The 26,101-nt window shown below is 48.8% G+C and overlaps 2 protein-coding genes across 4 annotated transcripts; one reads left to right on the top strand and one right to left on the bottom strand.

The window, feature by feature from the left end:
* Positions 1-288: 288 nt before the first annotated feature.
* Positions 289-25,943, bottom strand: LOC131216845 (serine/threonine-protein kinase ULK2). 2 transcript variants are annotated; one of them, XM_058211436.1, is made up of 16 exons: positions 25,855-25,943; positions 25,674-25,764; positions 24,101-24,274; positions 5,967-6,054; positions 5,546-5,671; positions 5,394-5,467; positions 5,165-5,325; positions 4,955-5,094; positions 4,597-4,872; positions 3,695-3,845; positions 3,484-3,625; positions 2,942-3,421; positions 2,601-2,871; positions 2,371-2,507; positions 2,157-2,292; positions 289-2,085 (listed from the first exon to the last, which is right to left on the bottom strand). In XM_058211436.1, exons 2-16 carry the CDS (start codon positions 25,761-25,763, stop codon positions 2,009-2,011), a joined length of 2,523 nt encoding a protein of 840 aa, XP_058067419.1. In that variant the 5' UTR covers position 25,764; positions 25,855-25,943; the 3' UTR covers positions 289-2,008. The 2 variants fall into 2 exon arrangements, with proteins under 2 accessions (XP_058067419.1, XP_058067418.1); XM_058211435.1 differs by having other exon boundaries at positions 25,674-25,931.
* On the top strand, positions 12,112-22,901 carry LOC131216846 (oligodendrocyte-myelin glycoprotein). 2 transcript variants are annotated; one of them, XM_058211437.1, is made up of 6 exons: positions 12,112-12,184; positions 16,130-16,594; positions 19,875-20,125; positions 20,218-20,741; positions 20,804-21,032; positions 21,101-22,901. In XM_058211437.1, exons 2-6 carry the CDS (start codon positions 16,524-16,526, stop codon positions 21,577-21,579), a joined length of 1,554 nt encoding a protein of 517 aa, XP_058067420.1. In that variant the 5' UTR covers positions 12,112-12,184; positions 16,130-16,523; the 3' UTR covers positions 21,580-22,901. The 2 variants fall into 2 exon arrangements, with proteins under 2 accessions (XP_058067420.1, XP_058067421.1); XM_058211438.1 differs by lacking the exon at positions 12,112-12,184 and adding an exon at positions 15,986-16,091 and having other exon boundaries at positions 16,226-16,594.
* Positions 25,944-26,101: the final 158 nt, after the last annotated feature.

Below are 26,101 nucleotides of genomic sequence, written 5' to 3'. Positions count from 1 at the left end.
GGTCGAATTCGTCTGATAGCTTCACGAAACGCCCACCCAAGCCGCGGAGAAATGGCGTTGCGAACGTACGTTCTCTTTATCAGAAAACCCGGGTCCATTATCAGCGAGAACGATGGAGCAAAACAAAGCCAAAGTATCCAGCAACGGTATGGATACCCAATTATGTTCTGCCCCAGCTCGGCTGGTGGTAGGACCGCGGATCAGACGAAGAGCACGATGAGTGAAAAGAATTGAATGATTTTATTATACTTGATTATACATTTTTATTCATCATCTTTTTGTTAGGTTTCTTGCATTTGGTTTATTTGAGTGGCACGTCCATAAGACACACCGCTGGCTCGAGACCCGTGATCTTTTGTGGGCACCGTCGATAGTAGGTCCTTATTAGACTAGCTTACTTGCAACTGCACCAGCAGCCGTCGTGAGGATTATGCTTGTTTGCACTTTACAGTCCCCGCCCAGGATCATCGATCAAAAGGACGCGGACAAAGCCAGGTCGAAGTGAACCTATCGCACATTGCTTGCCGTTGGTGAGCTTTAGTGTCGTTGCCGATTCACGAAGTTTGGCTCTGTGTGTTTCAGTTGGTTGGTAGTTAGCTTTAAACTTCATTCCACCCGGATGGATAACATCATTTTATATATAGACGTTTATTGTGTGAACGATTTCACACTCTTTTCCCCCACTTTATGCTTTGATGTCATGAATAATGTTTATTTGTCCGTCTGCTCGTTTGCATCCGTAGTCCACTCCATGGCAGGCCGCAAATGACAAATTCGCCAGGTTGTGACGGGCTCGCGATGGAAAGTATATCCGCCGGGTCACGATTTTTAGAAAACATTACACTTTAGAGGGCATTTAAGTGGAATTATCCATGAGTACACAATGCTACGCAGGTTGGTGGCCTGTCTGGCACCATCTATTCCGCAGCCTTGCTCTATCGGGGCCCATTTTATGTATTTACCTTTTCTCGAATTTGTACTTAGGTACTATCATGTATCTTGGGGTTTTATTAGTATTATTATATTTGTTTTCTTATCCCTATAGGTAGGTTGTGAAAGGCAGCAAATTAGAATAAAAAGCGCAATTTCCGCCATTCTTCACGCTGCCCCCTATCTATGCATGCACGATTCCATCCCGTTTTTATCACTTTCGCCACACGCTCCATTGGCGATCGATCACGATCGCCGCACTGCTATCACACGTTGGTGTCCTTCTGAGTCTGCCTACAGCTTCGACCTCACGACCTCGACATGATGTTAAAGTGACTGACGAAAGTTTCCTTGCTTTGCATCGACTGAGCTGACCCAGATGATTATTTGTGGTTTCTAGAGAAGCGAGCCATTTTAACGTTTTTGTTTGGTTTTTCAATAAGTTTTAACCTTTTCCCCAGAACACGTCCGATCGCTTACAGGGAAAGAAAATACATTTGCGAGTTACATAGCTTACACAGCGTGTAGTGCGGGGGCTTCTCTCTGCATTTAATACTGCCTTAGCGTGACCCCTGCTGACCTAGCGTTTGCAATTGTTGTACACCTCTACCACGGAGCTCGCGGATACTCGGTTGTTTGCCATCTCGAGTTTTGGTTGACGCACAAAATTACTATCGGAAAAGCTGGTAAGAAATCCCTTATTTACAAATCTAAGGCAGAACCATTTTATCTACCTAATGTTTGCATTCTCCATTGTCCTTTCGGTCAGCGTTTGGAGAAACAGAAATCAGTTACTGATTCTAATGGACTGTCGTCATCTGTCGTTGCGGATTTGGCCGAAAAAAATAACGGAACGCATGGGCCACGGGACTCTCAGTATATACAACCCTAATCAGGATCGATAAAACTATCCATTCATGAGCCGAGGGGGTAGATGTTAAACTTTTTTTTCCTTGTTCCAAAGTAAAGTCTGTTGCTATTGTAAGGATGTCGCCGAGGCCTGTAAGTTCGGTAGCATGCGTAATCGGACTTAGGGCTATTGGCATCGAGGATCCGGCCATTAGTAGCTAGCCTCCATTCAGGATAGCTCGTCAGTGGTGTAGATGTAACCTTGCCCTTTCAATATGTACAGCCGTTTTTCGACAGCATCTTTGTCTGAAAGCACGGGAAATGTCGATGTTATACGCTTTTTGCGTACTCGGGACACATTTGGGGACAAAACTTACATTTCGAGAGCAAAATCTTGTCCTGTGGGTGTTTACATTTCTGCGCCAGCGAGTGCAGTAGAATTTGAGCCGACTGATACCGTGGGAAACACTCCGCGGGTTTGTTGAACAGTTCGTCCAGAGCCGCAGTCTGACACTGAAAAAATGCAATGACAAAAGGCGAAGGTTACGGTAACGTGTTTAATGCTTTATGCGAGTCCCACCAATTGCGTACCATTTGTATCGCGTAATCATAGAGAATTTTGTCGGCGGTAATGTTGCTTGCATTGGCCCGCTGCAGCAAACCGGCCCCGTTTAGCTTTTTCGATTCGATCAACGTCGAGCGGTATTTAGCGTGCATCATGGTCAGCACTGTAAAGGGAACAAAGGGTGCGAAAAGGAATATAATTTACGGATTTATCAGAAAGGTGGAAGCAGTTCCGTCCACTTGCTCCGTGTACAGACCGTTCTTAACACTGTTGGAGGGTTTCAGATGCCCGGCCTGTATCTGGGACGAGGCGAGATTCAGTCCGGACGAAAGCAGATGGAGCGCGCGCACCAGCAAAACCAGCCGCTCGGCCCGTTTGCAGTGCTCCGGCGGATGAGGGACCATCGGTTGCGCGTCAGCGGACATCAGGGCCGAGAGGGGCGCACAGCGCGAATCGGCCACCTCCAGTATGCAGTCGGTCAGCGCAATGACGAAGTTAAGTTTCGCCAGCGTTTCGTTGTGATCGCGCTGTGAAAGAAAATACGGGAAGCTCTGTTTATAGAAAGGGCTTAAAATATGGGGATTTCGGTGTACGCACGTCCAGTAGGGTTTCGGCATGCAGCTCCGGCGCGTGGAAGTTGATCGGATGATCGTCCATGTTGTGATCGTCTAGATAGCTCTGTAGCCCACCAGTCGCGCCCATTTCCGGTAGCGTGAACGCACGCGCCGTCAACGGATGGCCAGTGGCGTGATGGTGGTTGTTGTTATCCGTACCGGTCAGCAACGTTGGACTACCGAGCGCCGGAAGTTTCGATAGTGCATTCGTCAGCACTGGCGAACTGGTTCCGGAGCGACGAAGAGGCGACTGGTGCGAGGCCGGGCTGACTGTCCAGCAGTTGGGCGGTGGCGGTGTTTCGGAGAGCGAACCACCGGAAGCGGATCGGCGGCGCCCACACGACGGTGGCGTCCCGATCGCAAACTGTACCGCCGGCGGTGAAATCGATCGGATATCACAGTTGCTACTTCGATGCTCCGATCGCTTCATGTTAATCGGCTCCGATCGAGGTATGGAATTATTCTGTCGGGAAAGAAAAAATATTAGTTGACCACCTTCGGCGGGTTATCTGGCAGCTTCCTCACCTTTGGTGGTGTTTGCGCCTGAGGACGGGACACTTTGCGAGCAGCAGTCGGTACGGGTTTCGGTTCCGAGATCGGAAGCGTGCTTGGTCGGGGAGGACTCGCCTGGGCCTGGGACATTGGTTGAGGCACTCGAGCAGGTTTACTGTTGCCAGCGAAAAAAGAAAACAAATCCCATAAAGTGGTGCTCGGTAAACGGAACAATCTTTCTTACCTCTTGTCGTAGCTACCACCACCACCATGGCAGGGATCGACCGGGAGATTATTGGGCACGAGGACAAAATCATCCGACTCTTCCGGGCTGCTGTTGGATGTGTTGTTTGCACTGAGCGTTGCCACACTGTCGTCAATCTCGGCAAGCGGCACTGTCAAACCAAAACAAAATGGGGGGATAAACTTTTAGCTTCAGCTTCCGTAGAACGGGTATCGGAACAATGAAAATCAAACATAATGTAATCGTCCTACTTCGATTAGCGACTCTATTTCAAGCTCACGGGGCCTTAGACCGGGTTTGAATGTCTTAAAACTAATCACCACTCGAATGACAACTTTTCGCAAATCGACGTCGATGGTTGAAGGCGAACTGCGGGTTACCGTATTCGTTGCACTTTCGACAACGACAACTAAACGGACGAGCGCAAGACAACTACTTGCATCCCACCGATAGGTGAAAGCCTGAACCGCATCGTCGGAATATGAGGGGACAGGCAGTACGCCAGCGACAGATTGCACAAAGATATGCACTCGACTTGACGATCTATTTTTGTTCATAACACCTCCCGCCGTTGCCCCTAATTGTAGCAAGAAATTCGGGATAGAGAAAAAACGGACCTCTTAGTGCCAAGTGCCAAGTACTGAATGGACGTACTTTGTGCACGTGCGGTTTAAATTCATTAACTAATCGTAAGGCGTCCCAGCACTGGCTTTAGTCTCCGAACGGGCGAACGATTCTGTGACGCCATCTTCAACTGGTAAGATTGGGACGATCCCTTTGGGAGTATTACTTTAATCAATTAAAATTAGCAAAATTTTCAGTTAAATTTTCTGCAAAAATGTAGCTAATTACAAGATAAATTCGTGAGCATATCGTAATAAACACAAATGCATGCGGCTTACCGTTGTTGTTTTCAACCGTTTGCTGCTTCTGCAACTCCTGCAACTGCTTTTGCTGCTGCTGCTGCTGCACCTGAGTTATGTGTTGCTGTTCATGATGCTGCTGCTGTGGTTGATGATGCTGTGGTGGCTGATTCATTTGCTGGAGATGTTTTTGCTGTTGCTGCTGCTGCTGCTGGTGCTGCTGCAGTGTTACCGGTGCCGTCTTCTGGTGGGGACTGTTCAACTTGCCTGCAACCGCAAAATGAGTCGTGGTCGTACCGGGTAGTTGAGCTGGATCTAGCAGAGAACCCCGAAAAAACGATGATTAGACGCTGCCGACTGTACAATTGTGGCACCCAAGGGGTGAATGTCCACTAACCGTTGTGACTTTGCGGCGTCTGGGCCCGCGGCAGGAAGGCATGATTGAAGAAGGTATCAAAGTTCATACGTTCCTTCGAATTGCGCCGCAACAGCCCCATGAGTAGGTCCGTCAGCTCGTTGGAAGTGCCGGATGGAATCCTGGAACGCGCGAAAGGGGAACACACAATTAAAAAATGATATCCAGCCGGGTTAGCGGTACAAAGCATACTTCGGGGCGAGGCTGGCATTGCGTTCGTAGAACATTTTCAGCTCCTGCGGCGTGTGCGCCTGGAATGGTGCCTTCCCGGTGAGACACTGGAAAACGATGGTCCCCAGGGACCAGAGATCCGCCTTGGCGTCGTACTGCAGTGACATGATCACTTCCGGAGCCTAAAACCAATGAACAAACGGACGGATGGTTGAAAAATCAATAGACTCTCTTGTACTCATCAACTCACCATGTACATCGGAGATCCGCACAAGGTTGCTGCCATATTTCCATCCTGTAGAAACCGTGCAAACCCAAAGTCGGCTACAAAAAAGAAAAAAAACGCCAAGTTCGTTTAACACTCCCGCCCTTTGGCTTCGCCATGCGCGAGCGAAATCATACCTATCTTAAGAGTAATCTTTGCCGGAACTGGTAAGCCCTTGCCACAGTTGTGCGACAGGAGGATATTTTGCGGCTTCAAGTCCCGGTGCACCACACCGGCTTGGTAGAGGGCTTTCATTGCATTGGCTGAAAATAGTGAAGCGTACGAGAGAAACAGTTGTGAGGATGCGGAATAAAAAAAAACCCAACCGTGGAAAAGCAACTCCCCATCAAAAGGATCAGATCGTAAACAGCGTTAAGTGGTCCGTAATGTTAAATTTACACCTTGAAGGTGGTGGTGGTCCCGGTAGTGGTCGTAAAGTCGGAACACCCAGAGTGTAGCTTTTGGGTGGAAGTTTTATCTGTACGTTCGTTGTTCACCGATGCGGTTTCTTTATAGCTCCAACTCGTTTACCGTGATTTGGTTCCCCCACCGACTTACCGAGCTGGCCGAGGAACAGTCGTATCGTGTCTTCGCTAAGAGTTCCCTTCACTGCCAGATAGTCCGCTAAATCGCCACCATTGCAGTACTGTAATCGAAAAGAAAAGATGGAAGGGTTAATTTTTTAACGCTTTGGCTGCACGAGCTGAAAGATACAGCGAGGAACAGCTGTACGACGAAGAAGCCACGGTGTGTCCTTGTTTGTCGCTGTCGTCGCCTATTCTGCAAGAACTGTATCGATTCAACAAGCAATCGCTGACTCTTGTTTTCCGCTGTCAATGACATACGATAGACGTGACCGTGAAAAGATGTCTTCAGATTCGCATCAGGAGCGTTATTTGTGATTTTGAGTTCAGCTGCTATTCCATCCTTTTCAATTTTTGGTAAATAATTGAACAAAAGCTTTCAAACATTACATTGGAAAAGAACATTTTGGTAAGATGTTCTCAAGGCGAGGTAAAAGCTATCATAGTAGCCTAGCAAATGTGGATTAAATTTCAGTTTCATTATAACAGTAACAAATAGAATCGAAGGGCTCTTCGGGTTGTGTAAGTTTTCAAGACCAAACTAAATAATCGTCCAACCGTACAGGTAAGTCCGAAATTTATTAGTCTTTGTCTTTGTCCGGAAGAACTGTCAGGGAAAGTGTTCCTTCCCAAGAAACGACGTACGTCTCGCTTCTTAGCCACAAAACCACGGTTCTCGGTCACAACCGAATTCGTTCCCCATGTTCGGGAATTACCTAAGCCTAAGCACGGTAATTTGCTCAATGTTGCCCCTTTCGCACCTTAGGTCTTTAGCACCATCCTCGCGTCGTGTCCTGCTGTGCCAAAAGCAATTGTGCTGGAACAAATCCGGCCAACTACAACGCCGAAAGCCGATTAGCGGCCTCGAGACCCTCGCCAGAAGTGAGTGAAAAAAGGGTCAGAGACGAGACCGTAGTCTCCTTTCAGACGCAATGGCTTTCGACTTCCGGTGGCCAGAGTGTAAAGCGGTTCACTCGCTGCTGCTTTTCCGCGGGCGGGCACACAATTGACTTCCCACCATCTCTCTCTTTCGCTGTGTGATAGAAACAATATTCTGGATTCCCCTGTCGATGTTTTGGGGTAGGGGTTGGCCACAATCACCACCACCAGCAGGGTATGTGTGTGTTGATTATGAAGTTCATCCGGTACGACATCCTGCGGGTCGCCGGTTATCCGTTTCGACCGGAGAGAGTGTGTTTGAGTTCAAGAGGAGGTGTCGAATCGGGTGACGTCCTGCCAGGGTTATCCTGGAACACACAGGCAGCTGGCCCACACGGGGACATCTCACAGTCAGCCGGTTCTCCAGCATGTTCTAATTAAACAAACATCTGTCAGGTTTTCGGGTCGTCGCGCGGGGACCGTGTTGGCGAGGGAGTTCGCGCCGGTAAACCCGACTTCTGCTGCGACTTTGCCTATGAATTCGAACCTGGTGGAGGTGGTGCCACCGACGACCGAGAGGTGTCTGACTCTATCGATTGAAAAATTCATGAACCAAGGGACGGCAGGCAAAAATCATAACGCTGATGACGATGCTGTGCATATAAAGCTCACGACGCTATACGATGTGGGCAATTGGCTGGAATTGGCCATTTGGTTACGTTTCGAATGGAACCATACAACACCGACAACGGTGCCGCGCAGCCGGTCGGTCGTCGGAAATCGATGCTTGGCTAATGATAAATATTGGAAAAGATTGCCACTGTCACATACGGTGGTCGTGACGGCAATTATGACTTTTTGCCGCTGCTATTGGATGCAGATCGTCAATCGGAGAGAATCCTTTCGTAGCGTAAAAAAGGGGTCGTAGTTTCCAGCCCCATAAGTTTCCGGCGGTGACACAATATGGTAAACGACACGTGGAATCGTTGGTAGGAATCAGAACTACGTTACGATATGGGCACGACTGGCAGAAGTGGTTTGATAAAAATCTAAATGATATTTCATTACTTTTTACATTCAACCGACCGTAAAAGGTACATTTGTAGCCAGGATAAATGCACACGATTTTAAGTTCACGTTAAGACAATTATTATATGTAGTTTATAATTTTTACATTATAATTGGTTCAAATTTACATCGATAAACTTACTCAATTTACTGTCCTTCGAAGTTTCATTTTAATTTGCATAATTGATGCACACGCAACCCGGCCAACACTCCGAAGAAGCACTCATCAATCACATAACATAAATCATATCCCTTTTCAATATTCGCACTGAAAAAGCGGAAACAGTCCCCTGGCAGCTTTTGGCATAAAATAAAAACTTTTGATTGAAAAATAATAGCGACCCCTCTGTGACCCCTTTGAAACGCGCCCATTGTTTGTGGCTCATTTCAATAAACACGCGCCATCCGAAATAAGAATAAAAACAACCCAAAACAAAGCGTATTCGAGGAGTTTTTAACTACAACAAACTCCCCGACCGTTTTGTGAAACGAAAATGATTGTTTTCGAATGGGCAAAAGATCAGTCACATTCGGCGGGGCCATCCCAAAAAACAACAAATGGAGACCGAGATGGACCCTCACATTATGTGGAAGTTCTGTCCGTTAGGGGACACAACGGAAGAAGTCGAGGGCAGCATCATCGCCATGCCGTCAAGAGAGTCGGTCACGTCAACAACTTCATGGTCGGCATTAGGTTTCCAGGAATCACACTTTAACTTAATTGAAACGATCGCCCGTACTCATTAGCGAAAATCGACATTAGCACCCTAACACCAGCGCATCGCGATAAGCAACCGGAGGGGGACCGACCAGCCACTCTTGAGCCGTCCCTTTCTGGTGGTGCGTCGTTCCGAACCCTTCGCCGCGGCGTGCAGGAAATAATGCCGAAGTAGGTCCATCCCTCTTAATTCCCCTTAGATCGGTTCATTTTTTGCTGGTACACATCCAACTCCTTCCAGTAGACACCCTCCGAGAACACGGCGATGAGCCAAGGCTAAGGTCGACCATAACGGGACACCAGAGTCTGGATAGATGCCCCGAACATACACCACCCGCACACCCGCGGATCGCAGAGTTTTTGCTCGGTCGGTGGTTCCTCCACTCCGGGGCAACTTTGTTGGCCAGACAGACACATAACGCCCAAAACGTCTGTGTGTATTTACATCCTGAAATATGGCCGCCAGAACCGTTCCGGGCGATAGTTTTTGGGGGATTTGTCCTTAAAAATAAAACAAATCTACCACTATCGGCCCCTTTTTCCGGGGTGTTCGTTTTATGATGGCGTGCAGCACAAATCGCAAGATGCCAATAATTTAACACGAACCTCCGAAGGGCGCCACAAAGCTCCCTGGGACACACCGTCCCGTCATCAACCAACGGACGGCGAGCGCACAGCCGAAGCAGCAGCGGGAAGACTAAATAAATTCAACCTTGTTCCTATTCCTGTGGACGGTTGACATTCAAAACGAGACACTGGATCGATACGGCGCACAAAGTGGGGCGGGCCGGAGAGAACCCATCTCCAGACACCATCCAAACAACGCCTCACCCGGTGAATGGTTTCTGTTGCTAGCTATCGAGAGGAGACGGTATTGTTTTCACGCGCAAGTAGTTTCCAAAAGCAATGTTTCTACAAGACCACAACAGAACCCGGATTGTTCCGTGGGTTGAAGAAAGGATCCAAAAGCACTGCCCGATCGAACCACTATTGTCCGGCTCTCTGGAGTGCTCCCGTGTTTTTTCGCACCAATACCGGGGGTGCGACATTCTTTTATTTGAGTATGCCGAATAAAAAAATAATGGTTAGTTCTGGTCTGGTCTGGCCGGGCGCCCCGGTGCATAACTCTCGTGCAAATTGATTTTCCCTATCAGGATATCGGAAATACAAAGGGGAAGACGCAAAAAGGACCACGTCCGGCGGGAATCTTTCATGCGGCACAGCGAGCCGGAGAGCTCCGGTCCGAACAGGAAACCAAAGTGTCGTGTGAAGGCCACGCTAGTTCGCATCCGCAAGAATATTTTTAGGATAATAAATGCATCAAACGGAGCGGATCTATGAGCGGAGTGTACCGATGGGCCATAAAATGCAGCCCCACCGGAAGGGAACTGCAAACGGACTCCGCAGAGACAGAAGAGTTCAATATTTTAGATCCTTTTTTAAAAAGGTGTCATTTTGTTGGGTTCAGTTTGAAACTGTTCGAAAGGTACTATACAAATTTCACTTCAATTAATTTAACCTTTCCTTCCAGCGTCGTATGCTCCAAAGAACTGGCCTCATCCTTGGAGTGTGTGTTATTCTTTCTCCCTCGTAGCGGTGCGCCAGAATTAGCTGCACCAAACAGGACTTCAGGCGACCTTAAAACGTGATACAGGGACGACTACCTACGGCAAGCCGAAGGAACGTCGTGCCGTGCGCCTGATCGAACACCAACACCCGCGGGACAATATTTGGCCAGCGAACGAATAAAAAAATGGCCGCCGGGCACAAAATAGCGAATAACATTGGCAAAGGCCCTCACGCCACAAAAAGGTCCCCCCAGGATCGTTCCTTCTCTCTTCTGACCGTGCCGAACCGAATCCTGTTTGCAATTTGCTTGCGGTGATGGTAACAATTAATAGAGGCACCGTATTACCGAAGGGACGAAGAGCGGCAGAGAGAGGATTATAATAAATTTCGTTACGATTACAATTCAATTGAGACTTACCCAACCCGAGTAGTGCCTAAAGTAAGTGGCGGTTTTGGGGTGAGCTGCGTTTTAAAGGGTGTGCTGCCTCTCTAAACGATTGGGAACAGGCTGAGCTGTGCAGTTTTTGTTTTGTTATTATGTAAAGCACATCTCCACAGGAACTTCCTTTCGGGCGAATCCCGGCAATAATCTGGGGAGCCATTTGTAGACACCTTGTCGCTTCATTAGCAGAGCGTTGTGGAAGCTGCGCGGCAGTGTAGCAATATTTAGATGCACAGAGGCGCATACGGCAAGCTAATGTCGTTTAATGGAAATATTTATTAAATTTCGTAAGCAGTGGATTCAATTTGTCCTATCCTCGGAGAAAGTGCATCATAAACTTTTGTAGAAGATAGTCAACCGAGACCACGAGGAAGATGATAGTCAAAAAATGTAAATTGAAGCCATAGGCTGTCTCCGAAGGGCTAGTGGATGATATTTAATTTATTTCGGTGAAAGTGTAATTAAATTAGTAGATGATTGTCGTTTGCAAAATACATTTTCATCCCCGTAGAGCAAACGATCGCGTCTGCCTTGATCCTTGGCGCTATAGCAACATATGGAACGAGTTAAAACATACGTTCTTCTGTTCGTTCAGCGCGGTGCAAAAAACCCAACGTTCCGAGGAAAGTGAAAATTCAATTCGCAAACCGTACATTTCCGTAATTCATCGCTCCCGTCTGGCCATTCGGAGTTCATTGCAGTCGCGAACGTGCGTTCGACACCCGTTTCATCCGCGAAGGCGTTTGATTCACTCGCTCGCATCATCCACCCTGCATGTGTTGGTGTCCTTCCCCTATTGTCTTCGCAGCAGTAAAGGGTAGCGGTACGCCGCATGCACAGTGGTAAATTTATGTGGAAAAGGTGGACATCTTTGTTTTTAGGAAGAATCTCTGGACTTTTTTCTCTGCATGCGTTTTGATTAAATTTAACCTTTTATGTGTAATGCACGCGTTTAGGTTTTGAAAGGTACATTATCCTCTGTTTGTAAACAAAGCATTTGCAAACAGTGTTTACCCTCGGTTTTACGTCTCCACGGACGTGAGCGTAAACGATTTGGCATTACATTTTCCTTTTACCCTTGGTTTTACGCCTCGTGTGGCCCTATATGTATCTCTACGAAGATCGCGGTCGTTTCCTGCTGGTATGGGTGATGGAAACCAGCACCGCCGTGTCGCTGAGTGCGTGTCGCGTTGGAGGGTTGCAGCACCTCCATTTCGACTTGCTCGCTCGTCCGGACGCGGATGAATCTGCGGCGGCGGCAAACGTCTGCCGCGCGCGGTGTGGCACGTGTAGTTGTATTCGGGACGTGATCGGGTCGTAATGTGAGTTTTTGCCGTAGATTCACCGAATGATTTCTACTGGAAAGCGGGTTAATCGCGCAGTGTTTTCAAGGAGAGCTGGAACATCATCCAGAACCGACAATCAGCTCCGATCGGTGGAATCCGGGTCTGCCCTTGTGGTTTTGGGCATGTGGCGTACAAAAGTGTGAGAAGATCACCGCCACTAATTGCCGTAGGTTGGTGAAAACCGGAACAACGCGCGCCGCTAGAATGGCGCACGAACGAGACGAGTGCGTAAAGCGGATCGGTCTCACAAGAGGAGGTGTAAAACAATATGCCCAACACAACCGGGCCACGAGTTGACCACATCGCATCCGGCTCAACACATGTGTGCGTGCAAGGATAATGCAATCCCCAGACAGCCATTAGTCTTCTCTCCGGTGGTGCTGGTCTCGCTCACTCCGGCGCGCTTCGATTGCCGCTGGCGTGATCACCTGTCCGTCGCCGTGGAACGGAAAGTGAAAATTAACGGGAAACGTCATCAGATGGATGCGATTTTTGCACGCCCAAGCAGTTCACACAGTAGGCGAGCGGGTTACGATGGAAGGTTGCTATGGAGGTGCTGCTTTAGGTATTTCACAACACACCGGGGCCCGCCAATCGAGGCCGGGGAGCTTATCAGCCTAAACCACCGTCGTCGTGCCCACACCGCGAAGGTTGATAAGATTCCTTCACCTTGCCTGGCCATTGTTTCCCGAACCGATTGTGTGCGTGAAACTATTGCATATCTTTGCGGAGAGCGATGCGGCCGCTGCAGTGAAGTGACCTTTGACACTCATCCGTCCGTTAGTAGGCAGCGAAGCAAACGTCAATCATGCGCGTCATTTGGTGCTGGGTTCTAATCACACCGTCGGAATCGGTTTATCGTACATGAGTTGTGGTGGCTAAAAGGCTTCGCTCGTGAGTGCGAATTGCCGCAAAGTGGTGCGATTTTTTTTTCGAGCTCATATTCACCGGCAACACCTCGACCACGGCCGAAGCGCGAGACCGCTCCTTCTTTATCCAGCGCTAACAATGGATAACCTTTACTCACCCCCCCACCGGGCTGTGGCTTGCAAATAAATTACTGGCAAAAGGCAAATAATCGTGCCAAGGTTTCTCTGCCCGCGAAAGCATAAAATGCGTATGACCGCCACACCGAGTGCGCCTGTCTCCGGTGGTCCCGGGTGCTCGCGTGGATGCGAATCTATTTGTTCTAACTTTCACCTTTTCTTTTTGAACAATGAGAAGCATAAAACACATACGCGCTACGACGCTTTGGGTCCCACTCAGGGAGCCCGACATCCCTCGACACGCACTGCTGTCTAAGTACATTTATAATCATTCACGCACGCAGCGCGTAAACCGATTGTACTGTCAACAATTTTCGAAAAATCGTTTTAGGAATGCACTCCCGGCGACTCCCAGCAACGCCAGCAGTGTGGGGCGCATTGGTTTGTTTTTACCTAAATTCCCACCGGGAAGCGAAGGTGTTCCGGTTCCGTCACGAGAGGATGTGGATGATTTTTTGATGGACAGAACATAGGCCAGCCAGCTGACCCACCCCGCGGCAGCAGCAGGGTCGCATAATTGATTGCCACACCCCGTGCTCACGGTGCACGATTCCCGTGTGTTGGACGCGAATGAGTGACTGGCGTCAGAAAGGTGCGTCTCGATAAAAGGGGCACCAAAAATGAAAACACTAAAATAAACGCAAACCAGGTTTTGCCGGACCCAAGCGGCGGCGAGTGACAAGGCGCACCACCCCACACAGCCCGGGATCACCCGGCCGCCCGCAGCAACGCACCATCGCGTACGCCCGTGCCACGGAGCGAGCATTAAATGCGCTTTGTGGATCACATGGTTTGGCCCCAAAAAGAGAATTACCAAAAAAAATGCACGAAAAGAAATAGCATTAACAAGGAGTGGCGGCGTCCGGCGGTATTTTTGGTGCATTAAATTTTGGCCCGTTCCGATTGGGAATCGCCCATATGCGCTGCTGGTTTGGGTTTGATATTTTGAGTTCATCGCACAGCCGGTTCCGACTCCCCCCCGAACGCAAGATAATTGTGGAGAAATTCAGCTTCGTGCGCCGGGCGGACAGTCAATGCGTTGCAGTTGCAACACCAGCGGAAAATTCCAAAATTCACCGTAGTTGGACGCAGTTTCGCGTGTATGCGAGAGAGATCGGGATCGAGAGTATGATGATTTTCGCGGAACTGAACAAATTTGAGTCACAAACTGCGTGATGGCTTCACTCATTTCGCTAATCCTGCTTACTGTGTGCTGTGTTGTACTTTACACATGTTAAACCTGGTCGTTATGCTCGAATCTTATTGTACAGCCTACTAACGCTTCTAATTGGCGACTGTTTGCTGGCGGAGAGAAGCATCATCTTGCCGTGGTCCACCGTCACACTACTGCGCTGCGAGTGAGACGTCAATCTGTGGCCATTTATTTCAGGGACCAATTCAATTACCCACTGCAGATGGAGAATGCGTGCTTTTCAATCGAAGTTGCGCGCCCACCCACTGACGATAAATTCGCACCAAACGACCAATTAAAGTGACACAATTTATGCTGGCCCGTCTGTGCAATCTCGACAAGAGCATAGAAAGCTTCTCACCGGGCGCGAAACTAAACCGCGGCGGAAGACCAATCGATTTCCAGAATGATGCGTGAATGTGCATCTAAAGCGGATTGAGGCGCTTCAAGGCTCATTATTATCGCTGAGAAAAATGGTGGGGACAGAGCGCACCGGGAAAGTATTAGAGAGAAAGCGTTTGGTTTTAATAGCTAGGTTAATGAGTACCGGCGTGCGTTATTCGGTGCCTATTTTTGTATTCCAGCATGAAAACCCCGGCAGATGTACGACACATCCACTGTGACGGACGTACGCTGCTCGTTAGTGTACCGACGCACGCGGCCAGAGAAATGTAAAAAAAAGAAACATGAAACTTTCGTGCAAGTACTACTACCATTTGGTTTGGTGTACACCAGCAACATATTTGGACGACAGCAGTGATGGGCCTTTGGGGGGTATTAATTTAATTAGCGTTCCCAAAAAACCTCAACTGCTGCTGGTGACTTAATATCGCTTCAAGCATGGCTCCAACAGGCATAGGTCGTTTTTGGGGTTGTGTCATAATCTAATTTTTTGCATTAGGATGCACCATAATTCAAGAAACGAGTTAATGTCTGCCGCAAACTATATTTGCCGACCATACCGGATTATGCTGGAACCTCAGCTCTTCTTGCCGAAAGGAAGGAATGCTTTCATGACATCCGGAAGCCGGTAGGGTTAAACCAGAAGCCCAGCATGTTAATAAATAACCTACGCAAATCGCAAAGGTCAACCCGGTGGCAAACGAGCACCATTTCCGTGGACATATAAGGGATTTTTCGAAAACGTCAGTACAACATGAGTCGCTCTCGTTTGAATTACTAAACAGTTACTTTAGCATTACGTTCACAATAATGCAATCAATTGAAAGCTGTATAAAAATGGTTCATATTTGCGTTGCAAAACATGAAATTCTGTAACATCGGACATTTTGTTTTAAAAACTAAATATTAAGCAGTACTATTTTGGACGCCCAAAGGGACATTATTTTGCAATTGAAGCGGTTCCTTCTCTACACAGCGAACTTGGTGGAACGTGGACCGGCAAACGAAGGAATAACAAATCGTTCCTTCCACCAGGGGGCGCGCTCGTTTGCCACCACAACGGTTCAGGCGGTTCTGCGCAGAACGTAAGGAAAATGCCTGCCACTTTGAAAGTCCCACCGGGCGGAATGCAAGCATTTTCCAACCGCGGCGGGGCGCCAGCGGGGAAAACTGCCATTAGAGCAGAGGCACACCATTAGATTCCAAAAACCACGACCATGCTACGACCACGGCAACGACGGCGACGACGAATGACGGAGTCATCGGGAACAACCGGCCCCCGAGCGAATCGGACTTTATCGGCACCGGTTCTCACTTGCGTGGTGACCGTTCACGAAGCAACATCGACTAACCGACTAACTTCGTCATCGTCGCCGCCGTCGTCGAGCGCAAGCGGCCACAGGAGTGTGTCCTTGACGTAGTAGGCACGGGGAGAAGGTGGCTCCCTAACCTCGAAATCCTTTTCTATATTCCAGCAAGCGGACTTCGATTCACCGATGAGAGTTGCCGGTGAAACGACGGCACGCAGCAACTCAGTAACGGTTTCGTTGTGTTCCTTCCCGCGTTCGTAGATTCCGTGACCCGTGAATGTTTTGGATGAAAAAATAGATCCGTGAAACCCATGTGCACCGCAGTAGGCTGTGCCGAACAGCAGTAGAAACCAAAGTCCCGTGGTTTGAACGTTTCTTGTGTCCAGCTGTGTGTTGTTTGTTCCGTGTGATTATCTTACGCAGAAGTGCGTCGTCCGTGATAAGGAGCGAGTTGGGACTTGGGAGAGTCATCTCCCTTGACCGTGTGCCCAACGTGTGTGCCGAATAAGTCGACCCTATCGCGCGTCATCCGAAAACAACGGGAGGCACCCGGAAAACGATGAGGCAAAGGTTGATACGGGACTGGCTGGTCCCGGCCCTGCTACTGTCGGTTCTACTCCTATCGACGAGGTAAGAGACCAAACGCCGCTGCTGCTGCTGCTGCTGCTGCTATTGCTTGCGCCCCCTGCGGTTCGTGGATCGTGGAACGGGGTCAGGAAATCAGGACGTAATCAACGCCAATCATCGCCAACCGGCAGCGGCGGCACCACACGGAATGCTACCGCGTGCCGATTGTGCGCGGCCACATTGCGTTTCAGTCCCTCAGTGAAACCAGAACTGTCTTCATCATCGCCACACCACACATTCGATTAGACAACTAGAGGCCCCCAAACCGACCAATTGGTTTTTGAAGAAGTGAAGTGCATTAAACTTGCATTTACGAATGCGTCTGGGTCACTACAACATGTTTCCAGACACAGGAATGGTCTCACTCGCTCAGCAATAACCGATCGCATGTTATTATCTCAATGAATGGTTATGCCTTGAATGAACGGAAACTGAGCAGGCTGTGGTCACAGGTAGCTGATGGGCAAATATCGCCATTTTCTCATTTTTACACAATTGTAGCAGAACAAGTTCTTCTCACGCGCGCATCGAGGCTCGTGCAACGATCAAAGCGCAACATAATCGGGAAGGAGCCCCGGCGACTGAAAACAACAGAACTAACAGGACACGCACACTCAATCTTGTGACACGTGACCGGCGGTGACGAAAACACTCGAAAACCGACCTTAACAAAAAGCGAACCCCAAAAGTTCAAAGATCAACCCAACGCCAGGTGCTATGTGGCTGTGGCCCCTCCAACCGCGGGGCCACCCGTCGGCGTAGATTGTGTGGCAGAATGTAAACTGAAGCAATAGGTGCCGGGTGCAAGTTCATTAAACCCGCTTGAGTACACAGTCGCCCGGGAGAAGTATTATTTATAGGGAAGAACGCAGCGTGCCCGTCTGTCCACTTGAAACGAACGGCGTGCGTGCGTGCGCTGAAATAATTACGGGATTCAATGGGGAGCCTGTGACTCACCGTGACTGACGCCACGTGATGAGCACCGACCCGGAGAGCAGATTTATTTGGTCACGATTAATTAGCTCGATGGGTAAGTCTCAAACTGATGTCGCCTTCGAGGAGGAGCCGACTGTCCGCCCCGTGGTCCGGGGGTCGAATAGAATCATTTATCTATTTCTCGAAACTTCCCTGGCATCCACTCCGGGCCGCAAGGGCCTTAAGGTGCAACAACTTTCATCGGCTTTCGGAGCCAGGTTTTGTAATGCTCGTGCACACCGATAGATCGGGACTCTATCCCAAGTCGGCCACGGCGCGAAATCTTCTCGGTGGGGGCAGACTGCGAAACCCACCAACACCGGCCCCGTCGGCAAAGAAAAAGTGAAAAACACGCACAAGATTAAACTTAATCGGGTGAGTAAGGTAACGACGACGACGACCTGACGTGTGCACCCCGCACCGGTGTCTGTCCATCCCGGCGTGTTACAGTATGCGGAAAGGAAAAGAGAAACCGGTTACTGCGCAAACCTGTGCTTACTTTACATTGCATCAAAGCACGTGACCACCACCCTTTGGGAGGCCCCGACGAATGACGTTCGGGGTTTGGTCTGGTCTGGAGAAGCCCGACTCCCAGGTGTCTGTTGTTGAGTTTTCAACCCTCCAGCGTGTGTGCCACTTGTGCAACAATCTTACATCTATGTCACCGGCCTTTCAGCGGTCTCTTTAGCGTGAAGGATTTAGGGGAATATACGCTACCTTCCTTTCAATTATTAGAATGGCTCCAAACGCTTTCAAATAATCGGAATACAATATATGTTTGAAGCTAAAACCGTCCATCCGACTGCTTGTTGCTGTCCCGAAAACGAAGATGACGAAATGCCCATCCGGACCGGAATGTGTTAGCAAATAAACGCACAAGAAATCACGGAACGCCGCGCCGGTGGGTAATGGCGTCACTGGAGAACAAGTGTTTGGACAAATATTGACGCGGTGTGTACGTAACGTTATCGGCCGATACGACCAACTTACGACTGGCTTTTGCAATCCACGGAATGCCACGAATTGATTGCCTCGTATCGGTACACGCGGACAAGATTAAAGTTTGCGAGGCCCGGGTGCCTTTCGTTGACTCACCCCGCGACCGGCTTGTCCGGAAAAGTTTGGAAGTGATGGAAAAAAACAGGGTCCAGTCCAGAACCCAAACGGGATCGGCTTTAAGCGGTTGGCCCGAAAAGGAACTGTTTTCGTCACCAAATTCGGCCACCATCGTCAACTAGCGCTGCGTCAGGACACTATTATTTTTCGGCACACCGTCAGCAACAGCAAAGCACCGTCGGCAATATTCCGAGCCATGGTGCCGCGGCGCCACCACCCTTGACCTCGATTCTAATATTTGTTCCAGGAAATCATGCTGCACACAAGGGGACGATGGTGTGCGCCACAGGGCTTGCGTACGGTGCGCCGCAAACACCGTCAACCACGGTGTCGCGCGCAGTGTTTTATTTAATTCAATTATTCTAATGCGTCTCCTCGCGGTCACCGATACGGCGGGGAATTGTCAAAGACACGGACACCGAACAGATCCGCGGCGTGGATACCCTTTGACCGCGCAGTCCAGCGGCTGCTAGGTTCCGCAACATTCGGAAGCCGCCGGTGGCCGTCATATATTGTTAGCTACACCGTGATATATTTCCCCTTATGTGGAGTAATTCAATTACTTTACCGAGCGCAGCGTACTTGCCGTCGCTGGATAAGTATTAAGATTTGAGGGCTTTCTTTTGCAGCTCTGCTATCTTTTGGACTTAAGGACATGGGTGGGCCCTGACCGCCCATTTCTTGCGTCCGTTCCTTGGGTGGACCTAAACCCGTAGTAAGAGCGCACCACAGTCGAGGGCTGGCCCACCGGACGTCACGGAGATTAGTGATAAAATTCAAGGTTGCGCCGGGGCTTGCACTGTGTATTATCGACTCAACCAAATGCGAGTCCAATGTCCAACGACATCCAGCGCGGACGCTATCGGTTGCCTTGATAGCGCCCTCGGGTGTGGGTATGTCTTCGCAGGGGCTCTGCTGTGGATCGTTAATTTGGCCTAATTTGAAACACGTATCTTACATTCTTCAAGACAACGAACACCCTAAAAATTGAGATATTTTTGGCCCTACAGGAAAGACGTCTGAAAGAAGGATGTGCTTGGTTGGTGGTGTCGATAGGATCTGGTTCTGGTCTAAAGGGTGCTGTTAAGAACGGCAATAACAAAAGCGTCAAGCTTTTCCAGCTAGACCCAACGGTTCCTTCGTTTAATCCGCACTCATTTCTTTTCCGTGTCCTCTTCCGTTTTCGCTGCAGCCTGGTGCACAGTAAGGACCTCGGTTACGACGTGCTGGATGATGACGGGGAAGATACGTACGCGGACGAGTACGACGATACTTACGACGAAGACGGTGGAGACGGTGGCACACCCGCCGAAGGTGGGCTCAGTGCCGGGAATGGCGATGACAGTGACAAATCGATCGTGCCTTCTACCACCACCACAACCACCACCAGTAGCACCGGTACTGCGGGTCCTTTCGCAGCAGTTAACTTCGGTGACGTGGACGGTATGTATGCGGGGCAAGATTTTCTTTTTTCCCACCCAAAAAAAATCGTCTTCCCTGCTTCGGCACTAATGATTCTACACACCCCTTGGCAGATAATTTTATGGATCGGGACCAGTATGCGTGTCCGAGCGAGTGCAGCTGCTCCGAGGGCACGAAGCTGCTAAACTGTTCTCATCGTGCCCTGACCGACATCCCGTCCGGCCTGCCAGCGAACATGGTCCGGCTGGATCTGAGCCACAACAATCTGAAGCGGCTGAACGTGGAGGCGCTGCAGAACTGTACGGCGCTGCAGGCACTGCTGCTGGCCGGCAATGCCATCGAGCAGTTCGACAAGGAGCTGCTGCTTAAGATGGATCGGCTTAGTCTGTTGGACTTGTCCTCGAATCAACTATCGCATCTCGATAGTGACAGTTTTGGCGAGGTCAGCAAATCGCTCCGCAGGTTAAACCTTAGCGACAATCCGCTGGTGCTGCCGGATAGTGGGCCATTCCTGGCGCTACCGGAACTGGAGGAACTGTATCTGGTCGGTTGCAATCTGACCGAGCTGCCAGATGAAACGTTTAGCGAGCTCGGAGGCCTCTCCCTGCTCGATCTCTTCGGCAATCAGTTCGATGAGGTAAGCGGACGGTCGGATCAGTTCAACCAGTGGGACCTTCACAATCCGTTTCTGTCTTTCAGGATATGAGCGTGGATGTGTTTGAGCCACTGAGCAATTTGATCAAACTGAGGCTTCCCGCCCTGTCGGAGAGCACGGTCCGTGACCTGTGCGATAAGGTGCAGAGGATCGATGTAATCGACATAACAAAGCACAACATCAGCTGCTTCTTCCTGGCATCGGAGACTTCCTTTGAGGATAGCATCATAGTGGATGTGCCAATAACGATGCCACCAGTGAGCACAACCAGAGGTGAGCCATCTAACGTTGGTCAAGACATTTGCCGATGATTGATTTTCGTTTTGTTTTCTTGCTTTTAGAGCCAACTACAGCGCGGCCGACCAGGGTCCCGAAGAAGAATGCGAACGACATTCGGCAGGAGTATAAATCGTCCACCTCCAAGTTGCAGGCTTCGGATTTGGCCCTGCACACTTCCACCGCCCAGCCACCACCGGTGCGGGACCGCAGCAACGCAACGGCCAAATCTTCCGGATCACCGGCGTCCGCGTCGATCACGGATACCGGTGCTTCGCCGGTGGACGATGGGGTCGTGAAAACCTCGGCGACAGAAGCCAACAAGGCAGGGGATGGCCAAGATCAGTCACTGCTGTCGTCGATCTCTTCCGAAACGATGAAGCAGTCGCTGATGGCCATCATTGGCGTAACCGTTTTGGGCCTCATCATTGGACTCATCTGCCGGCGAACCGGTATTAAGGGCAAACTATGCGGCACCAAGCGACGTCCAGCACCCACCGATCAGGTGCGACCGGCCGAGGAGGTGCCACTCAACAAGGTGTAGGAAGAACGTGGCGGCGCTGTATCGGTCACACACGGACACGTAGTGGCACGGAAAGATACAGAAGAGAAAGATACAGCGGAACCTGAGGAGAACCTGGTGCGCGCCGGTGTCGGGTGTCTTGACAATCTCTCTTATTGCACGGGGAGACTCGCACGATCGATTGAGTCGATGGAACGTGACACAAAACACACCCTTAACGCACACTCGTCAGGACCTAGCATGTGATATTACTTACAAAGTATTAGGTAACATCCTCTTCGAAGGCTTTCCCGGCTGATATTCGAGGGCTTTGAATGGGTTCAGCAGAAAAGAAGAAAGGAAGTGGTTTCACCTTTTCCTGTTCCTTTTTACACCACACACACTTGTCAGAATTTGGGCCCAGTTTTGGCAACTTTCTTTTCTCTCTGTCACTGCCGCTGATTACAGTGATCACTGTTTAGTAATACTTTTGTTGTAAATATTGCACGGCGCTTGCCGAAAGTGGTGCGCGACACGAATTTAACTTAACTCATACGGAAAAACTTCGCAATACCATGTAACGTTGTATCAAACGAGTGACTAGGGGAATTGTAGAGCAGAAAACATTGCTTTTCATCAGGATGTTCGTATTTTCCTTGTCACACTGTGCTCGTTTTGTAGAGACGGGACATTCATCTAAGAAAATTACATAACCGAATGCAACGCGGTCAGTTTCTTTTGGGTTTTCATAATATTCACAATCAAACTGTAGCTTTATACGATAGGGTGAGCCACAAGAAAAAATCAAACCATAACAAGAGAACAAAACAATTCGCGTATACTAATATATTGACCTAAGATCACGAGAGCGAATCATCGTTAAAGAACCAAATGGCACACGATTGTGTATTAATAATAAGCAATGAAAAACAGAAACACTAGAAATACTAATTCCCTACGGTAGAGGCAAACGTAGTGAAATGCATTTAAACGAACACGTAATCCACGAGCACTAGAGGTTAAGTTTCCTTCACTTCCGACCGGGGTAGAGTTTCCCCGGACACCCTTAGTTTCCCCGGAGCACACGTGCGAGCGTGACAACGTGTATTAGCCAGCCCTACACGAATCGTGCCCTACACGAATTGAGTAGAAAACGAAAGTGAAGCCGAAAATTGGGGACGATAATTTAGCAAAGCTAGCTCAGTAGGTTGCTCAGTAGTATATCTGTTTTCCATGAAAAATATTAGTCTGTAAGGGTCGGTTTTGGTAGTGTTTCTTGCTTTCATAACAGTACGGAATCCAACAGAACACAACCCTCTTTTGCGTAACACGAGCCTAACCACACGACACCCATACAAGAGTACTAAGGGTGGTTGGTGATATTTGCAAAATAAATGAACACTTATTTGTGCCAGCAGCACGATGAAAATTGGGGCCGCGTGTATTTCGCCGAAAGAAAAGCTCCAGGAAAAATAAAGAATGGTTGCTAATACTTTCAACATGGATTGGCCAACAAAAGAATTTGGCTTTACAATATGGACATCGTACAATTTTGTGTAAAAGAGTAGATTAGCATGCAGAGGATATTTTTTGCACTGCAAACTCGTCTTGTTTTGAGTCTGAAGCGGCACAGATGGTGTGCCTTGCCGGCCGCATAGGCATACTGCGATGAAACGGAACAATCTGTCACTTTATGCTAAACATCAAAACGAGGAAGTTAATTATGCAACCGGACAAGAGAATCTGCTCGTATCGGAACTGACAACTACTCTTAACCTGAAACGGGTTTAAGAGACGATAAACGGCTCTCACCGACCGACGGTCGAGGTAAACAAGAGAACGACAGACTTGCTGGCCTTGTATGGCACAAACAAGCACAGTGCGTTGAAACGCAATGCTAGACTTCCTGCGGTTCCGTTTAACAAAAAAAACATAGAAATACCGTAACAAACACCTAGAACTGCAGAGTCGGAGGATAATTGGATAATATCAATCGCTCAACGTAATGAACGCCCTGAACCACGTACTTGTGTTATAATTAGGTACGCGTATGGTTCGCGTATGGTTTTTGAAAATTTTCTTCCTTACAACTTGCACGAAATGTGGTTATACCTTGGGAGATTTGTGTAACCTTGGTTACTAATTGGCTTCCGTTTGAAGGAAGGAGCTTCCATCGGGAGCTGAAAGACGAACACCTTTGCGTACTTGGATTTATGCCAAAGGTGATTTCGTAAAAGAGGTTTAAATTACTTTCGCAAAGCAATAACTTTGAAAGCATCCCCCCTGTGGTTCATAACCCTTGTAGGGGCACAAAATATACATTTATAAGCACACTTTCGAACAAGAGGGTAGCCATAGGAATAATATTTTTTCTTCTATAGCATGTCAATGGCCCCACTTAAATCCTTGGGCAGTGTATGAGCTCATCTGCGAGACTTCTTTCATCGACAGCTTCAAAAGTGACACTTCATTGCGAACGGAAGAAACACAAAAGAGTAGGAAGCCTTTTCGGGCAACGGCCATAATCACAGCACTCTGTGTCCTTTCTTCGTCGAGTACTCACCTCCATCACCAGGTAGACATTATGATCCTTCTCAGTGCAGGCCAGCAGCTTCACCACATTCTTGTGCTTCAGGGCGCTGAGCTCTTGCAGGATTTTTATCTCCTTCCCGAGTAGACTTTGCGATTTGGCCAAGCTTTTCTTCGTGATGCTTTTGATTGCCACCGGGCAGTGGGTCTGTGAAAAGAAATGACAGGGGGCAGGCGTTTTTAAACGGTACAAAAACAAGAAACAGGAAACTCCGAATGGCGGAAATGAATAGAAAGATAAAATCCTGTGCCCACACCGGCCCCTAGCGGGACATTCTATGAGTCATCCCTCCCGGGTAAGGATTAAGCACGAACCTTGGCATGCGGACGAACGAAAGGATATCGAGAGACGGGAAGCATGGACAGATATTACAAAAAACCTGCCTTCCGGCAAACGAAAGACTATCTATGAGCGCCATGCCAAAAACTGCCGGCGGGATTATGCGAATCCTGCGATGATCGATAAAATTAATTTTACCAAGATATGTTTGCGTGATAGCTCTCACATCAACACGCTTAACCGTGGTAAATAACCCCACGGATGATGATACGAATGGCTGCAGATAAGTGTAGCATTTTGCAATATGACCCGAATAGGAAAAGATATAACATTTTCGAACGAAGAATGTATTTCACTTCACAACGACAATTTCTTTCCGCAGGATTCCTGTATTGCGCATGAAGACAACAAGAAACTACGAGTTAGCTAACTGATAAGCAAACCAAATTAGAAAAATAAATGCATCTTTGTGCATGCCACTTGCCGGTGATCCCTCGCGACAAGGACTTTGTTTTCTTTGTTTTCATGCGCCTTACAAAATCGCAGACAGACAGGCTCGAACTTGTCCAGACGGTAAATATTGGTAAACACGTTCCGGTGTCCCCTGTTGCAAGCAGATTACTCAGTCTGTGGTAGGAAAGATAAGGGAGCAAAAATTATCACCTATTAAAAGTTGTGCTGCTCATTGAGGGTTTCCATTCTTAGCGTTTATCTAACCAGTCAATGCAAAGCGTCGACCAGTGTGTGAAGGCATGTTATGAAATTCACAAAGTAATAGCTTTCGAGTTATTTAAAGTGGATACATCGTCCGGGCAGTATTTACCGCATACCGCATTTACCGATTTGTATTCAAAATCGATTTGTGCTATCAGCAGAACTAACTTGGAACCCAAAAGCCCAAAGCTTGGTCAGAAGGTCAATGGATTTTGAACAAATCCTTCTCTGACCTACTGCGAGGACCTTCAAAGCAGTGCTTCTAATTCCTCTCGAATTATCACCCAAAGCGGTCTTCGATTAGAGCATTATCATATCAAAACATTGGCAACCTTAGTCCGCTACGGAAAGCTTTCACGGGCGATCGTGACGTTCGTGATGTGCGCACTCGTGGTTTTCGCAAAGGGCAAGGGGCTTTCCGCAAGGTGTACTACGCAATTCGCTTCGCTTTCGGAATGGGCTTAGGTTGGTCCCGCTGAAACGTTGGGCAAAGGAGTAAAGCAATATGTGTTACGACCGGTGTGTGGCTACTATGCCCTCTTTTCACTCTTACCTCTCGGTGGCGTCCTTTGAAGACGACCGCAAACGCCCCGTGGCCAATCAGTTCCTTGCTGTTGTACTCGTAGTTCCCAACAATCTCCATGCTGTTGGGTGGTGGGAAATGGCGCTACACAACAAATCCAACGTTTCCGTCGCCGTCGTTGTTTTGGTCTCGGCGATTCGCCAGCACTCACCGGATTCTGGGTCGCGATTTCAGAGATAACAGACACACGCACACACACACACCCTCAATCTGGTGCAGCTGGCGGCAGGAGGATGCAAAAGGTCGTTCTTCTCAGCCCTCCCTTCGGTCGTGATGTTTTCACAAACGCTTTTCCTTAGGAACAACGCCACACCGTAGCGCTTTCACGCACACCCCGTGCCTTAGCGCGTATTTTGCGTGCATGCACAATTCACTTCAACAAAATTGCGTATCGGATT

Source organism: Anopheles bellator, chromosome 1 (assembly GCF_943735745.2).
Source record: "Anopheles bellator chromosome 1, idAnoBellAS_SP24_06.2, whole genome shotgun sequence".
NCBI lineage: Eukaryota > Metazoa > Arthropoda > Insecta > Diptera > Culicidae > Anopheles > Anopheles bellator.
This window is presented reverse-complemented; position numbering and strand designations above follow the sequence as displayed.